This window comes from Gossypium arboreum, chromosome 12 (assembly GCF_025698485.1).
Source record: "Gossypium arboreum isolate Shixiya-1 chromosome 12, ASM2569848v2, whole genome shotgun sequence".
NCBI lineage: Eukaryota > Viridiplantae > Streptophyta > Magnoliopsida > Malvales > Malvaceae > Gossypium > Gossypium arboreum.
In genome coordinates, this window is record NC_069081.1 from 118,441,992 (window position 1) to 118,459,062 (window position 17,071).

The 17,071-nt window shown below is 32.7% G+C and overlaps 3 protein-coding genes across 7 annotated transcripts; 2 read left to right on the forward strand and 1 right to left on the reverse strand.

Annotated features, from left to right (window-relative positions):
- Positions 1-1,694: 1,694 nt before the first annotated feature.
- On the forward strand, positions 1,695-4,106 carry LOC108478276 (F-box protein PP2-A11-like). The gene is made up of 3 exons (XM_017780715.2): positions 1,695-2,291; positions 2,419-2,537; positions 3,644-4,106. The coding sequence occupies exons 1-3, from the start codon at positions 1,971-1,973 to the stop codon at positions 4,059-4,061; spliced, it is 858 nt and encodes a 285-aa protein (XP_017636204.2). The 5' UTR covers positions 1,695-1,970; the 3' UTR covers positions 4,062-4,106.
- Positions 4,107-7,620: 3,514 nt separating this feature from the next.
- LOC108476840 (F-box protein At4g00755-like) lies at positions 7,621-10,009 on the forward strand. Of its 4 annotated transcripts, none has more exons than XM_017779196.2 (6): positions 7,621-7,697; positions 8,095-8,252; positions 8,357-8,770; positions 8,864-9,027; positions 9,112-9,230; positions 9,359-10,009. In XM_017779196.2, the coding sequence occupies exons 2-6, from the start codon at positions 8,126-8,128 to the stop codon at positions 9,651-9,653; spliced, it is 1,119 nt and encodes a 372-aa protein (XP_017634685.1). In that variant the 5' UTR covers positions 7,621-7,697; positions 8,095-8,125; the 3' UTR covers positions 9,654-10,009. The 4 variants fall into 4 exon arrangements, with proteins under 4 accessions (XP_017634685.1, XP_052878625.1, XP_052878626.1 ...); XM_053022665.1 differs by having other exon boundaries at positions 9,430-10,009; XM_053022666.1 differs by lacking the exon at positions 7,621-7,697 and adding an exon at positions 7,738-7,921 and having other exon boundaries at positions 9,112-9,214; positions 9,359-9,552.
- Positions 10,010-10,242: 233 nt separating this feature from the next.
- LOC108479438 (probable transcriptional regulator SLK2) lies at positions 10,243-17,017 on the reverse strand. 2 transcript variants are annotated; one of them, XM_017782022.2, is made up of 10 exons: positions 16,901-17,017; positions 15,224-15,968; positions 14,802-14,933; positions 14,542-14,590; positions 13,745-13,959; positions 13,595-13,663; positions 12,297-12,397; positions 11,877-11,970; positions 11,720-11,789; positions 10,243-11,467 (listed from the first exon to the last, which is right to left on the reverse strand). In XM_017782022.2, the coding sequence occupies exons 2-10, from the start codon at positions 15,836-15,838 to the stop codon at positions 10,551-10,553; spliced, it is 2,262 nt and encodes a 753-aa protein (XP_017637511.1). In that variant the 5' UTR covers positions 15,839-15,968; positions 16,901-17,017; the 3' UTR covers positions 10,243-10,550. The 2 variants fall into 2 exon arrangements, with proteins under 2 accessions (XP_017637511.1, XP_017637510.1); XM_017782021.2 differs by having other exon boundaries at positions 15,224-16,252.
- Between the last annotated feature and the right edge of the window lie 54 nt (positions 17,018-17,071).

The following is a 17,071-nucleotide window of genomic DNA, read 5'->3' on the forward strand; positions in this document are numbered from 1 at the left end:
GTCCTCTATGTACTTGTCATATTGATAAAGTTTTGAATTAAATATATTCACCTTATCAATCGATAATATAGTTTACTCTATGATTTTTGTTTTAGTAATTTAAATATAGAATTTGTTGAATTATATATATAGGAGTTTTAATATTTACATTTTGTCAATTTGGTCCTTATTCTTTTCTTAAGTTAAAATTTATTATTCAATCTTTCAAAAGAGTCAAATCACTTTTTAACGGAGATAATGATTAAAACATTAATTTTTTAATAATGTAGGCATGAAAATTTGTATAGCATTCCATGTATACTTTATCTTGACATGACATTATATTTCTTTTATATGTCATATCAACAAATAATTCAAAACATATTACAAATGATTCATAAAAAATAAAAGAAAAACATGAAGTATATATTGATTGTCATATGGACTACCATCAGGAGTGTATCTAAAAAGGGCAGGTAAGGGTCTGGGCTCCCCTTAGCTTAACGAGAGAATTGCATTTATAGTCTCTCTCTAAAATTACAAGATTCAATTTAATCCTTTTTAGCCTTTGATTAAATAGAAAAATTATAACTTTAGTACTTTAGAAAACTAATAATTTAATTTAAGTATTTTAATACAAAATTTTTAGCTTTGGTCCCTCCAAATTTAATAATTTTATCTTGGTCATCTAAACAAAATTCTTAGCTTAGCCCTAGTTATCATGTTTAATAATTTAAGGCTTTAGTCAATATTTCTAATAAAAATAATAATTCAATTATTTTTTTAAAAAATTGAGAATCAATTTTATTTTTCGAAATGTAATGGACACAATTATAAATGCAAGTATAAACCAAAAATAATTTCTAAGCTTTGAACCGATTTAATTATTGGTTGGAATTTAAATGCATCAGCCAGTTTTCTCTCCTCCTGAAGCCACAAAAATTGGCGTATGGATAACGTATATGTACATATTCTTCCAATCCATTTCCACTAGACAACATATATAGGTTAAGATCTACTGTTAATCCCTGTATTAGTATAGAATTTGAGACTTGGTGTTTGTATTTTAAATGTTAAAAATTAAATTTGTTTATTTTTTAATTTCAAAATTTTAATCTATACAGCTAAATTAAAATTCTAAATTGATAAATTCTTTAAAAAAATTATGACTTTAACATTTGAACTGATATTTTTAAATAAAAATAAATAAATACAAAGAATAAATCTCAAATTTTATCAAAATACAAAATATATATATATATATATATATATATATGATTCTACCCATTATTAATAAAGTAATAAAAACTTTACAAACATAATTAAAATCATACCAAATGTTTTTTAATTATTTTATTATTTTACTCCAACCAGGAGCAGGTTGGCTTCCGGCCCCTATGCAATTTTTTTATTTAGGATTTTAATTTTTTAAAATTTTAAAATAAAAAAAATAAAATTACATTTTATCCTCTCAAAAATAATAAAATTTTAATTTAATTTTTAAAAATTATAAAAATATAAACTATTCTGATCATAAAATTAAATTTTTATTATTATAAAATTAAAATTTAATTTTCACCCTCTAAAGAAATTTTCTGCCTTCCCCCGTCTCCAATACAAATATAACTATCAACTTAGAGTGGGTAAAAAAATATATTCCACTGAGAATAATAATCCTACATATATATAAATGTATATATTCCATGCACACTCATATAAACGTGCCCTTTTTCGTCGTTGTCAAGTGGAGAATATTAATCAACTTTATCCTTTTTCTTTCCTCAAAGACTCCATTAACCCTTCTTCTTCTTCTTCTTCTCTTTCTCTCTCCCTTAACCCTGAAGAAGATGGTGACCTCTTCTTTCATCTCTCCTCAGCTCTGCTTCATTTACCATCTTCTTCTCTACAATTAAAAACCCTTTCTCCATACCAAAAAAAAAAAAAAAATCTCCCGTTTGATCTTCTTCAAAGCTTTTTCCTTTTTTTTTTTTATGGGGGCTGGTGTTTCTTCTGATCTTGATGCTCAAAAGGGTACTACAAATTTTCAATTAAAAACAGGTCTTAACGATGTTCCTGAAAGTTGCATATCATCTATATTCATATACTTAGATCCTCCAGAGATATGCAAATTAGCGAGACTTAACAAAGCATTTTGTGGAGCTTCGTTGGCTGATTTCGTATGGGAAACCAAGCTGCCATCAAATTACAGGTACCTGGTTGAGAAAGTTCTTGGTCGAAACCCAGATTCTTTGAGCAAAAAAGAGACTTTTGCTAGACTTTGTACCCCTAATCGTTTCGATGGTGGCAACAAGGTAGTCCTTTTTCTTTCTTTTTTTATTCTCTTTCTTGTTCATGCCATCACCGATAAAAAAAAAATGTAAAATGAGTATTTTTTTTTTTTTTTTTTTTTTTTGGTGTGTGTTTGTTTCCGATTCTTAGGAAGTGTGGTTGGATAAAAACAGCGGTAAGCTTTGCTTGTCAGTATCGGCCAAAGCAATGAAAATAACAGGGATTGATGATCGGAGATATTGGAATCACATTCCCACAGAAGAATCCAGGTAATAATACCATAATCATTTCTATCTTTTTCCTTCTTTTGTTTTTTATATCTGTTGAGGGTAGGTGTGTTTTTCGACCCTCCAACAAAATAAAAATATTCTACTCACTCTCATTTCAGTTTTGATCTCTTTTTTGAACTCACAAAGTTTAAGGAGAGTTTGAGGAATGTCTCACCACTAAAAAAATGTGAACAATTCATTTTGATGGATTCGAACTCATACCTTTTTATAATATATATTAGTGAATCACTTAATCCGAAACTGACCTCCTTCCACAACCTACTATTGTATAGAAATTTTTTTAAAGCAATTCTGTTTAGGAATATGTTCGTCATCAAGGGGTGTTGTATATTTTGCCATGCCATTGTGATAAAAAGGGAAGAAAGATAACAACATATCTAGTTTTCTGGATGGGATTCTAAAACAGAATAAGAAATAAAAGCAATGTTTCCTTAATTTTATCTTTTTCAACTTTTTTTTGGTTTACATTACTTTTAAAATATTATATTTTTAATTTAGTCCCTAAACTTAAATTTATGAAGTGGAATTTAAAGATTATGTCGCATCATCAACTGGAAATTAAAAAATAATAATTTATTAAAAGAAAATTCTAAGTGATGACATATTTTTGAATATTACATCATCATATATTAATGAAATCTAAATGTAAAGACAAATTTGAGAAAAGCTATCAAGTTTGATGAAAAAACGGTTTACTTACCAAATTTTGAGACTAAATGTTGGCTTTTATCCCAAAGAAAAAACCTTCTAGATTTTCTGATCACCTTTTCCTTTTTGAGGGAAAACAGTTATGTTTGCAACTTGCACTTGTGACCCTAAAAGAGACTAAAACCAAAAATATTATATTATATTGCAAAGTAGATGCCTTACCTAATGAAAGTTATGGATATACATTTTTATACATCCCTAGAAGCTTGTAAAACTAACATTATCTAATTTTAGAAGCAAGAGTTAAGAGCTCCATTGTATATGAAAATTACACTTTCAATTTTTAATTGGCAACTTGTTTAAATCCTTACGTATCATATAAATAAATATATAGTTCACATAGATATTAATTATGTATTTGATGTGTATATATATAGATTCGAGACAGTGGCATATCTTCAACAAATTTGGTGGTTCGAAGTGGTTGGGGAATTAGAGTTCGAGTTTCCACCAGGATCATATAGTGTGTTCTTCAGGCTGCACTTAGGCAAACCCTCGAAACGATTCGGTCGACGAGTTTGCAATTTAGATCAAGTTCATGGTTGGAACACGAAGCCTGTAAGGTTCCAACTCTCAACATCAACCGGCCACCAAATCTCGTCTGAATGTTATTTGTACGAACCTGGAAACTGGGTTCATTACCATGCGGGTGATTTCGTCATTGACGACTCGAATCCGACAACAAAAATCAAGTTTTCGATGATGCAAATCGATTGTACACATACAAAAGGAGGTCTTTGTGTAGATTCTATATTCATATACCCTAGTGAGTTTAGGCAGATGAGATTTAAGTAAATTATAAAAGAGAAGTTTTTATACTAATTAGTAATTAAATCAAAATGAGTTTTTTTTTTACTCATCTTTATATTTTGTCCACAAGGATATAATTTGGGCATTATTTTTTCATGTTTTTAATGTTTCAAAAAATTTCATTTTAGATGAGTTAATTTTACAATATTTAACTATGTTTTGTGTGGTGGGTTAACCCATCTTTTTCATTTATATTAAAAATATGATCTTATATTCTTAAATATTGCATCTTTTCAAATTAAACAAACCATATGAATAAACATAAACATATTGAAATTTATATAAACCTAATTAATGTGTTAAAAGATATTTTGATCTTATAAATACAATATAAACATAAGAATTACAGGATTAGATTATATGATTTTTTTTTGCTCTAATATGTTAAATTTGGAATTTGGTCATTATAGTTTAATTTAGCATAACTTGGTTAACTAATTTTACAGTTTAATTAACTAGTCAAACTAGGTAATACAATTAACTATTCCGGCTTAAATGTTGATACGTTTTTATTTTTGGAGACATTACTTTTTTCGGAGGAAAAAAAAAAAGATTCATGTCAACATGATAAGTTGGAATGGGTGTTCCATGTTAATATTTTAACTAAAATAACTATTAGTGTTAAATATTTGAACTAATTAATTTTATTATAAAAGTAGAAAGATCATGTTATGCAAAATTAAAATATAGGGACTAAATCTCAATTTAAACATGGTAGAGGGACAAAATTATAATTTCACCTTTTCCTTGGAATAAATTTAGACAATTGGGTTTGAAATGGACCCAATTGGGCCCAATTATTGAGTGGTGAGGAACAATTCAACCACGTTGGCGTTCTTATCTATAGCACCAATGGCCCGACCCCATAATTGTTCTTTGATTTACAGAGCTGCATGTTAGCTAGTTTTACTTTGGTTAAAATATGAGATAGGTCTATGTACTCTTTATAAATTTAAAATTCAGTCTATATTTTTAGTCTTAAGAAGTTAGTTTCTCTACTTTTCATATTTCAAAATTTAAGTTCAATTATTAACTCTGTTAAATTTTTTGGTTAAATTTGTTGGTTTAATATTTTGAAATAAAAAAATACTCACTTAGTAATAATGTAACTAAAAAATTACATTGTAATGAACCTGAATAAAAGAATATTTATAATGTTAACAATTGGACCTGAATTTTGAAATCTAAAAAAGTACGAAACTAAATTCCTAGAAATAAAGTATAAGGACTAAATTTGAAATTGAGTATAGGGACTTATGGCACATTTTAGCCTTTTACTTGTGTTGGATGATTTTCATCAAAGGGTAAAAATTGGTTAAAATTCGTCGTTAGTCCTTATACTTTGATAAAAGTTAAGATGTAGTCCATGTACTTTAAAACATTAAAAATTAAGTCATCCTACTTTTTTTATTTAAAAATTTCAATCCACTCATTAAAGTCATAAGTATTTTTAATTTAGATTTGTCAATTTAGCATGTTATATTAGGTTGTCTTTATGTGACGTGGCATATGATTAACGAAAAATAAACATGTTAAGTTGACAAATTTTAACATCAACCGCCAGCAACAATAATAATTAAGAAGGTTAAATTTTTAAAATTTAAAGTTTAAGGATTAAATCTCAAATTCTATAGAAGTATAAGGATTAACAACAAAATTTAACCATGAAAATTTTACAATGAAAGAAACAACAATCTTTTGTAATGCTTTTTTAAAGTTTTTTTAAAACAACCCATCAATGATTTCATGATCCAAAAGATGGACTAACTCACTTGTCTCTTCAAAATGTCAAATATTTGCTGGTGCCAAGTTTCTTTCATTTGATAATTATTTATGGTGGGGAAGCAAAGGAAGCAAATTCCATTGTTTTATGGGTAAACTATATAAATTTATATGGTGACCCATTTATGTTTGTGTTTCTGTTTTAGTTATCTAATTTTAAAAATTTTTAATTTAGGCACTAAAGATTGAATTTGTTCCTATTTTGATCATCCACAGATAAATTGATAAAGAAAAGCCTTTTTTAAAATGGTATAATAACACATTTAGTTCTCAATACTTATATATTTTATCAATTTGATCCTTATACTAAATAATTCAACAAATTTAACCTTTCACTTTAATAAGTTCTATCAATTTTTCCTTAAACACATCTTCATCATAAATCAAAATTATAAAAATGAGAACAAATTTAATTGGGAAATGCTTGTAAGGTGTCATTGTTGGGTGAGGAATTGATTTTTTTTTTTTCATTTTTTTTAGCTGAGAAATTGGTAATCTCCTTCCTGCTGAAGCAAGTCGAGGAAATATTTTTTTTATCAAATTGAAATTGAAACTGAACTTGAAACAACCAAAGCACATCAAGAACAAAATATGGGTGTTCCAAAAGATTGATTAAGTACAAAAAAGAACATTGTGCTTATTTTTCCATTAAAAAAAATTAGAATGATAATACTCTTTCATTGCTCTTTTTTTTTTTTTTTATAGCAAGAAGACAGATGATGATGATGTTGAATAAAAGGGCCTTTTTTTTGGTATTCATTCAAGGTAATTTTGGAAGGGAGAGACATTAAGTCCATATATGTGGATTGAGGTGGTGGTAGAGGAGTAAGTGGCTCTAACCTTTCTCGACAGAAAAATCCTTACCATCCCACACTGCTCACCATATTCAGAGGCTCGAATCATAAGAATATTGTTGACCTTTCTTTCTTCTTCTATGTTTTTTTATTAAGGAATTGGTTTTGTTTTTGTTAGTAAAAATGTGAAGGATGTTCAAGGAATGTCCACACCCAAACGAGAAGCAAAAGTTGCAGTTGTGTAAGGAGTTGGGATTGGTATCGAGACAGATCAAGTTTTTATTTCAAATTAGGACCCAAATGAAGTGCTCTATCATCAGTGCAGTTATGGCCTATAGAGCTCATTATTTTTTATTTTTGTTTCATTCTCCTTTTATTCATACACTTTTTTGGTTATGATATTGATCAGGCACAACACGAAAGAGCTTATAAGTGCACTCTTTTGATTTTGAAAAGGAATTTCCAGTAATAATAATAATAATAATAATAACAACAAATCAATTGAAAAAAAATCCCCAATGCTCTTCAACAGGAAGGAGACTATCAATTTTCTCAACTCGAAAAAGAATTACAAAAAACAATTCCTCACCCAAAAACAATGAGGCCTTACCCTATTAAAATTTTTGTTGTTTTTATAATTTCTATTTATGATGAAAATGTGTTTGAGGACTAAATTAATAGAATTTATAAATGTGAAGGCTTAAATTCTTGAATTATTTAGAATTAAGATCAAATTGATAGAATATGTAAGTAGTTAGGGCTAAATGTGTTATTTTACCAGTCACAAAAAGGCTTTTCATTCTCAATTTAACGGTGGCTGACCAAAACAGTAGCAAATTCAAACGTTAGTGATTAAATTGAAAATTTTTAAAATTAGGTGACCAAAACAGAAATGCTGGCAGAGTTGGGTGACCATTTTTAGAATTTACCCTTGTTTTATTTGTATATTTATTATTCTTTTCTCAATTGTCCGATTCATCTATTTCTTAAAACAATGTCCTTTGTCTGATTTTTGGGTTAATTTCAAAATTCCTTTCTTTCCAAGGTAAGCTTTTTAAAATATTTAAAGACAAATAAAGTTCAATTACTTACAAATCCCACATAAAAAATAGAAACTTTTTTTGTCCCAAAATAAAATTATTTGAAAGGTTGATTAAAATAGGGCTTCAATTCAATTTTCTGTCCTTTTTAGCTTTTGGCTTTGGATCTATCGCTTGCCACCAATTCTTCTCCATTTAACTTCACCCTTTACTGAAATTTAGGATTTGGGTATTTCCTGTTTGTTCTGTTTAATTTTCCTTTTGATTAGTTTTAATATGATTTCAGCTTAGGGTAACAATTTTGTATTGATCTTCATTGAAAACCCAGAATAAAGGTTCTCTTTTTTAATCTTTTGTTGCTTTTATAGACAATTGTGAATTGGGGTTTCTGATGTTTTACAGTTATTGCTGAAGCTATACAAAGGATCCAAAAATGGATTATTGTGGTGATTTTATAGAATTGCTTGGACCTGATATTTCTACGAAGATTCTCATGAATCTGGTTAGCCCTTCTGATCTCATTAGGGTTAGCTTGGTTTCTAGTTCTTGGCATCAATTTGGTAAGCTAACCAATGTCTTTGGTAGAATTTAGCTTTGTGTTCTATTATATAGCGAAGAATCAGCATTGATTAATTCGATAGGATCGGTTTTATTCATCTTGCAGTGATTGAAAATGGTCTTGGTAAACAGCTTTGCCTGAAATTATTTCCTGAAATTTCCGGTATTGTTCATACCATTGAGATGAACAACTTGATAGATACCGTTGGACATAAACAGGATGATTGTGATGAGTTGGAATGTCTTAGGAAGAATCATAGAATCTATACCTTGTTGGCTCGAGCGTTTAACCCTTTCGTAAGAAAAGATTGTATATCGGATGCCATTATTGCATCGAGCACAGATAATTACCCAGAGGAAAGCATCAATAATACTTTGGAGCCATTTGATAGAATAGACACCAGAGCATCGTATTGGTCGAGTGAAGGGCAAAACAATCCTGCCGTCCCCGAGACTTTACTTTATAAGTTGATGACCAAGATGTGTATCGTTACAGAAATCCATGTTCAGCCATTCCAAGGTTTTAACTCTAAATTGTCGTGCTCGTCTTTTGCGTGTCCAACTTGCCTATAGTGAAAGCCTTAGAATTGACAGAATTATGTTTGTGTATCAGCTTATTTTCAGTACGGCTTCCCAATATACTCGTCTAAGGCTGTCAGATTTAGAATGGGTCATAAATTGCAGAGCGAAATGACGGATAGTTCGACTTCTAGTAATAAATGGGCAGATGACGAGCTCATTTGGACATATACTTCACCAGAATTTCCAATGGTTCAGGTAAGCTTCGTGTCGACCAGCTGCATTAGGCTTTGGTTTTAAAGTTATCTGCTTCATTTAACGGATCCAATAATGTATTTCCAGGAAAATTGCTTACAAAAATTCAAGCTACCAGAGCCTGTTCTTTGCATTGGAGGATATATGCAAGTTGAGTTACTCGGTAGAGTTCAGAGACAAGAAATGGATGGTTTATATTATATATGGTTCTCTCTCTCTCTCTCTCTCTCTCTTTTAACTTTTCCCAATCACTGAGATGTAAATTGTAAATCATGCTTTAATTTAGGCTTTAACAAAATTTAGAATGATAAAAATTGATTCGAGCCTTGTGCAGTATCTCCCATGTTCAAGCTGTTGGACGACCGCTTTTTCCAAGGTTTGATATAGAGATGCTTGATTCATCAGGGAGGTGTGCTTTGAAGTACTTGCCCGAAACAGGGAAATGTACACTTTCTTCACAACCACTTACACGGGAAAATGGTGCATCTTCTCGTTTTCGTACATTCACTGCAAGATTATTACAGAGAGGCACAAGAGGTTGGGAACAAATGTTATTGAATACATTACTCCAGGCAAGGGCAGGTCGTGCTAACGATGCAGATGATGAACCACCCCCTGCTTCACCCTAAGAATTGTTCATAACAGTTACAGTATGGTTTCTGTATTTCTGCTTGCCCTGACATCAGATTCTGTTACTGCAAATAAGAAGATAGTGAACCTGAAAAAACTGACTGGAAATCCTGTATCAGAGTTTTTATACATTTTGTTGCTAAAGTGATGTAGTTGAGCTGTGATGAGCAAAATATGAGCCATGCATGAATCAAATGGAGGGCAAATTTAATGATCATTTACTTACAGCCCAGTTCCTGTATTAAAAATCAATCAGATTGTATTATACTTACATTGGATAAATTAATTTCTGTATCTCAGCTCAAAAAGCAACATAAATTTTCTATTAAAATTTTCATTCATTCTACTACTAAAAGTTTATCACTATATAGTTACATGAAATTTATTATCTAGTTATTTTATCAGTCATACTATTTTTCATTAGTATAAAGAAAAAAAATTAATTTATTCTTTTATTTAACGTAAAAGAGATTAATTTACCTATTTAAAGAAAAAGGTAAAATATAATCTAGCGCATCATTATATATAAAGTTCTCCATGATACTATCACAACTATTTAACAACGGAGATTGCAAAGAAACATAAAGGTGGGCAGTGAAACATGTAAAACATCAGATTAATAAGAAACAGAATCTGTTCTCAAGTTCGTTCAATAGATTACACTTGCAAGACTTGAAAACTGGAAAACCTTGAAAAAGTAGGGGGAAAAAGAAAGAAAATGATCACTAAATCCCTACTTAAAGCACAAAGTGATTTCACAACAATGCCATATTGAAGAGGCAGGGAAAGAAAAAACAATAAGGAAGAAAAGGGCCGTTGTTTCAAATGCTCTGTACATCGATTTGCCCAGTACTCACCCAACAGAAGAGCCATTAATTGGGGCCATATTACGTTAGTCATGCTTTCCAGCCATAACCAATATTATCGTCGAGTTCGTTGTTAAAAAACCCATTGTCGAGGAACTCTTGCGCTATATCCGAAACTATATCATCCTGCAAATGAAGAGTCTGAGACAAATCAGGTGCTCTCTGGTTGAATCCAGTGTTGCCACCTGCTGCTGAGGAGTCACTGTTCGAAGCACCTTTAAAACTGTTGCTTCGACTCGGAGCAGGCCCTGCTACACCTCCGGATACATTAGAAGTAGCTGCAGCTGGAGCAGCAGTGTTGTTACCGTAGCCCATTCCATTTCTTCCCACAGTAGCATTCCCATTCTGCCCACTCAGAGACTGCTGTTGCTGTTGAACTGCAGTATTGTTATTAGACATATCATGGTACAGCTGTTGCATCATTTGTTGTTGTAAAACCTGGTTACCCTGAGGCAACTGCGGATGGTTCTTCTGCATTAAGTTACCACTAAGCTGTTGCTGCTGCTGCTGCTGCTGCTGCTGCTGCTGTGGAGTTGGTAACAGGGGACTCGATAAGCCACTAACAGGCAGACTCTGCATGGATCCCAGTAAAACGGCAGCAGGCCCTTGGAAGTTTGAAGATGGACTCTGGTTAGAACTATTGAAGGAAGAGGCTTCCTGATGAAGTGAGTTAGGGTTTGAATTCATAGAGTTCTGCCTATTAAGCAGATTCTGGTAGTTAGTAAGTGCCAAAGCAGCTTGTGCTGAACCACTTAAAGTTCCTCTACCGACCATGTGATGGTTGTTGCCTAACGGGTTGTTCATTCCCGGATGTAATGCCACTAGCTTATTCAGCGTATTCCTATCGGTTGGCAGACCCTGAACGTTTGCTAACTGCTCCATTTCCTGCATTTTTTGTATTTGGAGCTTGGCTGCACTGGCATGTCGAGGATAATTTTTCAAGCCATCTGCAAATATGGTTTTTAAGCAAACAAAATTATTATGTGCCTTAACTGAATACCACCCAATCAACAACAAAAGAAAGCTTGAAATTATTATATTCTCGAAAGTAATAAAAAATGAAAACATGTCACATTATAATTGGAGTTTAAAACAGTCGCATATAAAGTACAATTCCATGATTTTAATAAGTTGGATTGATGTACAAAATAAAACTATAAAAAATGTTAAGAGGTCAGTAAGGCAAATGCACAACTTACCAATTGCCCCAACCTTGTGTTCCCGACAAAAATCTATTAGATCTTTCATGCTACTTACAACCTCAGCGATCTATAAATAAATTACGCCAAACTGTAAGGGAACTCAAAAATGAATATTTATTTACTGAATTATAAATGCAAAAGGCGAAAACTTTACCTGCAAACATCTCACATATCTTTTCGAAAAACCCAAGTCATTCAATGACTGTGACTCCAAACTCTTCACAAGCTGCCGTCCAGCCGTCAGGACCCTGAGAGAAGTAGCCATGTAATCATGTTGAATCAGCAAAATTCTAACGAGCAATGACCAAGTAATAGCAAAAGCACTCACTTAAACCTGAGTTAAAAAGAACAAAAAAAAAAGAGGGAGGGGGGGTTCAAGACCGTCCAAAATAACTTTTTGGATGCCTCTGGCTAAATAGCACTCAAGGACGGCTACAATTTAAAAAAAAAAATCAGTTTTTGGAGCAAAGTATCTCTTGAAATCTCAAGGGCTCTAACAAAAAGAAATCTGTAAGTGACCATGTGACATTATTCATCACAAAGAATAATTTATATTAGTAAAAAATCAACTCACATATTGCTGTTTGTTTGCAAGTCCTGCTGAGAAACCCCCTCAGATCCACCTTCAGATATTGTGCTCTGGCATTTCTGTGCAACCTGAAGTAACTGGTTTACCTACATAATTTATGAGGTTCAAGTTGCATCAGATGTCCTTAAAGAACTTAAACAAATGAGCATATTATCAAATATGTTAAGCCAATATAGATTTTAGGAAGTGTTTTCTGAACAGAGGCAGAATACATAAACCTGGTACACATACCGAATGCAATTTTTGAGATTAGAAGAATAAAATAAAGCGGCAAAAACAATGTAAATCTTTGTCCTGATAAAGGTGAACGTCAAGTCAATAACATTATTTTGGGCTTTCTTGTTAGTATCCTAATATTATCAACATATTCAGAGCAATATTAACATCGTATTTGGATGTGAAGGGGCTAAAATAGAGTAGAGCAGAATGGAGTAAAGGGTTTAACCTACCTTGTTTGGATTCTTTTATCCCTAACCTATCTTATTTGAACTAAATCCACCTCATTTTGGAAGTTACCTCAATCGGAAGGGTTTGTATTAGAGTACTCCCAATCCTTTGAAAACTTATTTTCGTGACGGTTTATATACAACATAATAGCACGTAAAACCCTCTAGCTTTCACTACTCTACTCTCCTCTCCATTCCCAAATAAGGTAGAGAAGGCTTGTTATCCATACTCCTCTCACTTTTCACCTCATTTACTCTTTTACCTTCAGATCTCAAACACGTTGCTAAAAAATTCTAACTCCTCTGTTTCCATTTCATAGGATTTAATTACCATAAAATCTTTCAGGCTTCCTCCACTAGTTCTTCGTCTCTCAATTTCCTTTGTTCCTCCCTAACTGTTTCTGCCTATTCTATCTCTTTCCCCTACTTTTTCTACTCAATTTGGCATCAGTGTTGGGCAAATCCAAATAAAGAAAACAAGGCAGGAATAAAATGACATCACTTGCTGATTATTCAAGTAAAGATGTTAGCCATAGTAACTGAGTTTCAGTTGCCCTACTCATACAATTTCTCTTCTTTCTTTGAAAACTCAAATACAACTGTGTACTAATATAAAACAATAATTAACTCTAGTACTAACACGAGTCTGATATCTACAAAAAAAAAAAAAAAAGGAGAGAATCATCATAAGGAATGTAAACCAAACAATTTGCATCGTTACATAGAAATAAAATTAGATTTCTTACAAATGCATGAGAAATAGCAAAGGAGTAATTGTGTATTTGCAGAGGAATCATCAATAATAAGTTAGAGCTAATAAGATGCAAGTTTTAGTACCTGAGGTGCAACCAAACGACGAGGAAAAAGTTCTTCATGTCTACGGGCGCAGAACTCCCAAGATAATATCTGCAAAAGAAAAGTGCCAATAGGTTATTCCCTAAAATAACAGCAATAAAAACTGCAAAATGTGAAAAAAAATTAGTTAACCTTTAAATCCTGAGTGAATATGATGCGAAGCTGCCCCTCACGAACAACACGAAGCTGCTCATATACACTCTCCTGAACTGCTTTTCCATATTCCAACATCATTATTCCAGAAGGGAATCTAATCTCACGGGGCATGTCCAAAAACAGAAGCTCATCAACTACTCCACTACCAAATTTGATTTCATTAAGTCTGGGAAGTACTTCAAAAGTAGCTTCTGTAAATATAAGAGTATTTATTTAGGTCAGAATCAAATGATAGGATGCCAAGTAGCGAGAGTGATTATGAGTGACTTCTAAAGCAAAAACACATATAGAAGCCGCAAGCATAGGCACACGTCCTCTAACTAATTAGACAAAATAAGCATAAACAATGGAGTCCATAAATTCAGAGATGTTATGAATCGATACATATTAACTTCAAGTCATTGGTATACAATATATTGTCTAATTGAGAACACAAAAAAAAATGAGAGAGCTTATTTGAGAAAAGTTTTAAGGTGGAAAAAAGAATCAGAAAATCCATAACCCTAAAAATTCAAAGAAATTCCATCTCTCTCATCTATCCAGTATGTCCATACATAGAGAAAGAGAAAATGATCTTCTATAATCACAGAAATGTGAATGAGTTAAAAATGAAAATGAAAATAAAGTAATGAATTTACTGCAGATAACATTCTATAAAAAACACAAGATAGGGACCATCTTTTTTTCATACCATATTTCTAAAATGTATTTCCTACCAAAATCAACTAAAAGAATGATCTTTACAACAAAGCAAATGCTCATAAATCTCTTACCGAACCCCCTTCCAGATTTAGACCCACAAATATCACAATGCCAGGCATCCTGAAATTTACATAAAGAAAGTCAGAATACTACTTATTATAAGACAAGCATATTATTTACGAAGCCAAGTGATGGATGATATTATTCATACAGAAGAATGCATGCAATTTTACCAAATCAGTGCAAACAACTTAGCAAAAGGCTTAGACTTCAAGATAGAAAGACAATTTTCATGTGTTTCAAACTAGAGGGAAGAAGCACAAAGACTAACCATAGCAGCTTGAGGGAAAACACCAAGTGCATGACTCCCGACATTATCATACAGTGACAAACACCATCTCTTCTTTGCACGAGGAGAATAATACTCTGCAACGAATTTCCTCCAGTATGCAAAAGTATTGTCCTACAAAATCAAGAAGACAAAATAGGATTCAACAAAACTTTGAACCTCAAATTATCAAGTTGAAAATAGTTGATGTAAAGTCAGTAACAACAAGATAACCAAGTATGCATCAGAGTTTATTGTAGATTTTTACACAAAAGTAAAAACTTCATTAAGGCAGGAAGTTAATTGAGCATGCATAAGAACACAGAACATATTTTCCCCCAAAAAAAATGCAGGTTTAAGAGGAGTGAAGCTGTTAAATGAAAGCAATTAAAATTCTACGAGAGGCAGTAAAAAAATAAACTCACAGGTGGCCTTTGCCGTTGGTGATATAGGTACTGCATTAGCCGGCGGGCACATACACCACCATCAAAGGGACGCCTCATTGCAGCTGCTTGCTGCATTCCTTGTTGTTGCAATTGCTGCCTCAACTGCATTTGCTGTTGTTGCTGCTGCTGCAAGTGTGCTCTCTGCAATGGTGGCATTGCCTGCAAAAGCTGTTGCTGTTGCTGTTGCCTAAGTCTCTGTTGCTGGAGCAAAGCTTGTAACTGGGGGTTTCGACCTTGCAACTGCATGGAATCCTGTCTTTGCAGCAACTGCTGCAACACCTGCTGTTGCAGAAGGTCTTCTTGCTTGATGTCTAATCGGGGTTTTTTCTGCAGCTGAGATAGATTACTAGGATCTTGCATGAAGGACCCTGGGACTCGTGGACCCATGGGAAGTGAAACTTGCCCAGTTTGTGATGCAGGCAAAGACGTAGCAGTAGAGGCCCCTTGCTGCAGCAGCTGACTCTGCTGCATTTGTTGGACACTTGTGTCTTGATGAGAGCCCTGCTGGCCTACAGAAGATCCATCAACAACTGATGAACCTGACATGCTTATATTGTTGGAAGAAAATGACATGGGCGATGCTGGTAATCGCATATATGAATCTGTATTAAAGCTAGCACTTCTCTGCAAGTGGGGACCTCCTGACAATGCCGAATTTGCATCTGTGACCAAAGAACTTGCCCCAACACTAGGTCCTGAGTTTGCCACACTGTTCAACACCGCACTGTTCATATCCCCCGAAACCGGACCCAGATTAGGACGCCCAGTTCCAGGAATTGAATTAGATGAGTTCTCATAAGGTGAGCTCAAGCGAGAGTTAACTACAGCCTGGGACAGCCCATCTCCTTGGAAGAAAATTCCAGAACTCGAGGAAGATTGGGTTAAACCCCCAGCCACCCGAGAAGGTGCCATTGGAGGCACCGCCCCCTGGTGGCCGGTGTCTAAATAGCTATCCAGAGCCAGGCCTTTCTAATAATAAATACGCCCTCAACAATTTGTTGCAGAGATCTAAAAACAATGTATAATAGAAAGAAAAAAAAAACAGATGACAAAAATTAGAATTTGAATTGCAGGTGCTTCAAGAGAACAAAGTTTCAACTTTTCTAACACTATTCCACTCAGATAAATCAATCAAGACTAGAAACACTGAAAAAAAAAAGGCCCAAAAATTTTCGAAGACTAAACCCCACAAATGTTTTAAGAAAAAACCTAATTTTGGAACCAACTCACTAAACCAAGAATCACTAACTAGAATACTCGAAACCTAAAATCCTTTCACTTTAAAAGCACAAATAAACGATCAAATCACTCAATACATAGAACTTAACTGATAGTAAAAGTTTACCCAAATTGATCACAAACCATCAAAATCCCATAGTGTTATCGAACTCAAATTAGAAAAATGAGAGACCAAAAAGAAAACCAGATTGACCTTAATTAAAGACTTAATAGCAAGCTAAACAAGAAGATCAATAAATAGCAAGCAAAAATCACTTCAAAATAAAACAAAATTCGCAATAAAAAAAAAAGAAGTAAAACTTTCCTTATTTTAGAGATCGATCGAAGCAGAATCGAACTAATAAAATCATTAAACAGCTTTAATTAAATCAAACGGATTAAACCAAAAAAAAAATTAAGCAAAACGAAGCTACTAACCTCAAATCGCGAGCTGGAATGGGGAAAAAAAAGCGAAGCTTTACTTTTTTTAATTTTTATCACTTAATTTGAAAAAAAAAAAGTGGTAGATAGAGAAGGAGAAATATTTCAAGGAAGCTGTTTATATACCTAGCGGGAATGACTGTGACGGAATTACCGGTAGCACCGGTA

Coding starts and splice junctions, on each gene's coding strand:
- LOC108479438 (XM_017782021.2), bottom strand. CDS start 16,156: ATGGCACCTTCTCGGGTGGCTGGGGGTTTAACCCAATCTTCCTCGAGT. Junction 13,960..14,541: donor TAAATCTGGAAGGGGGTTCG/GTAAGAGATTTA, acceptor TTATATTTACAG/AAGCTACTTTTGAAGTACTT. Junction 11,790..11,876: donor GATATGTGAGATGTTTGCAG/GTAAAGTTTTCG, acceptor ATTTATTTATAG/ATCGCTGAGGTTGTAAGTAG.
- LOC108476840 (XM_017779196.2), top strand. CDS start 8,126: ATGGATTATTGTGGTGATTTTATAGAATTGCTTGGACCTGATATTTCT. Junction 8,771..8,863: donor CCATGTTCAGCCATTCCAAG/GTTTTAACTCTA, acceptor TTTGTGTATCAG/CTTATTTTCAGTACGGCTTC. Junction 9,231..9,358: donor GATGGTTTATATTATATATG/GTTCTCTCTCTC, acceptor AGCCTTGTGCAG/TATCTCCCATGTTCAAGCTG.
- LOC108478276 (XM_017780715.2), top strand. CDS start 1,971: ATGGGGGCTGGTGTTTCTTCTGATCTTGATGCTCAAAAGGGTACTACA. Junction 2,292..2,418: donor GTTTCGATGGTGGCAACAAG/GTAGTCCTTTTT, acceptor TCCGATTCTTAG/GAAGTGTGGTTGGATAAAAA. Junction 2,538..3,643: donor ATTCCCACAGAAGAATCCAG/GTAATAATACCA, acceptor GTATATATATAG/ATTCGAGACAGTGGCATATC.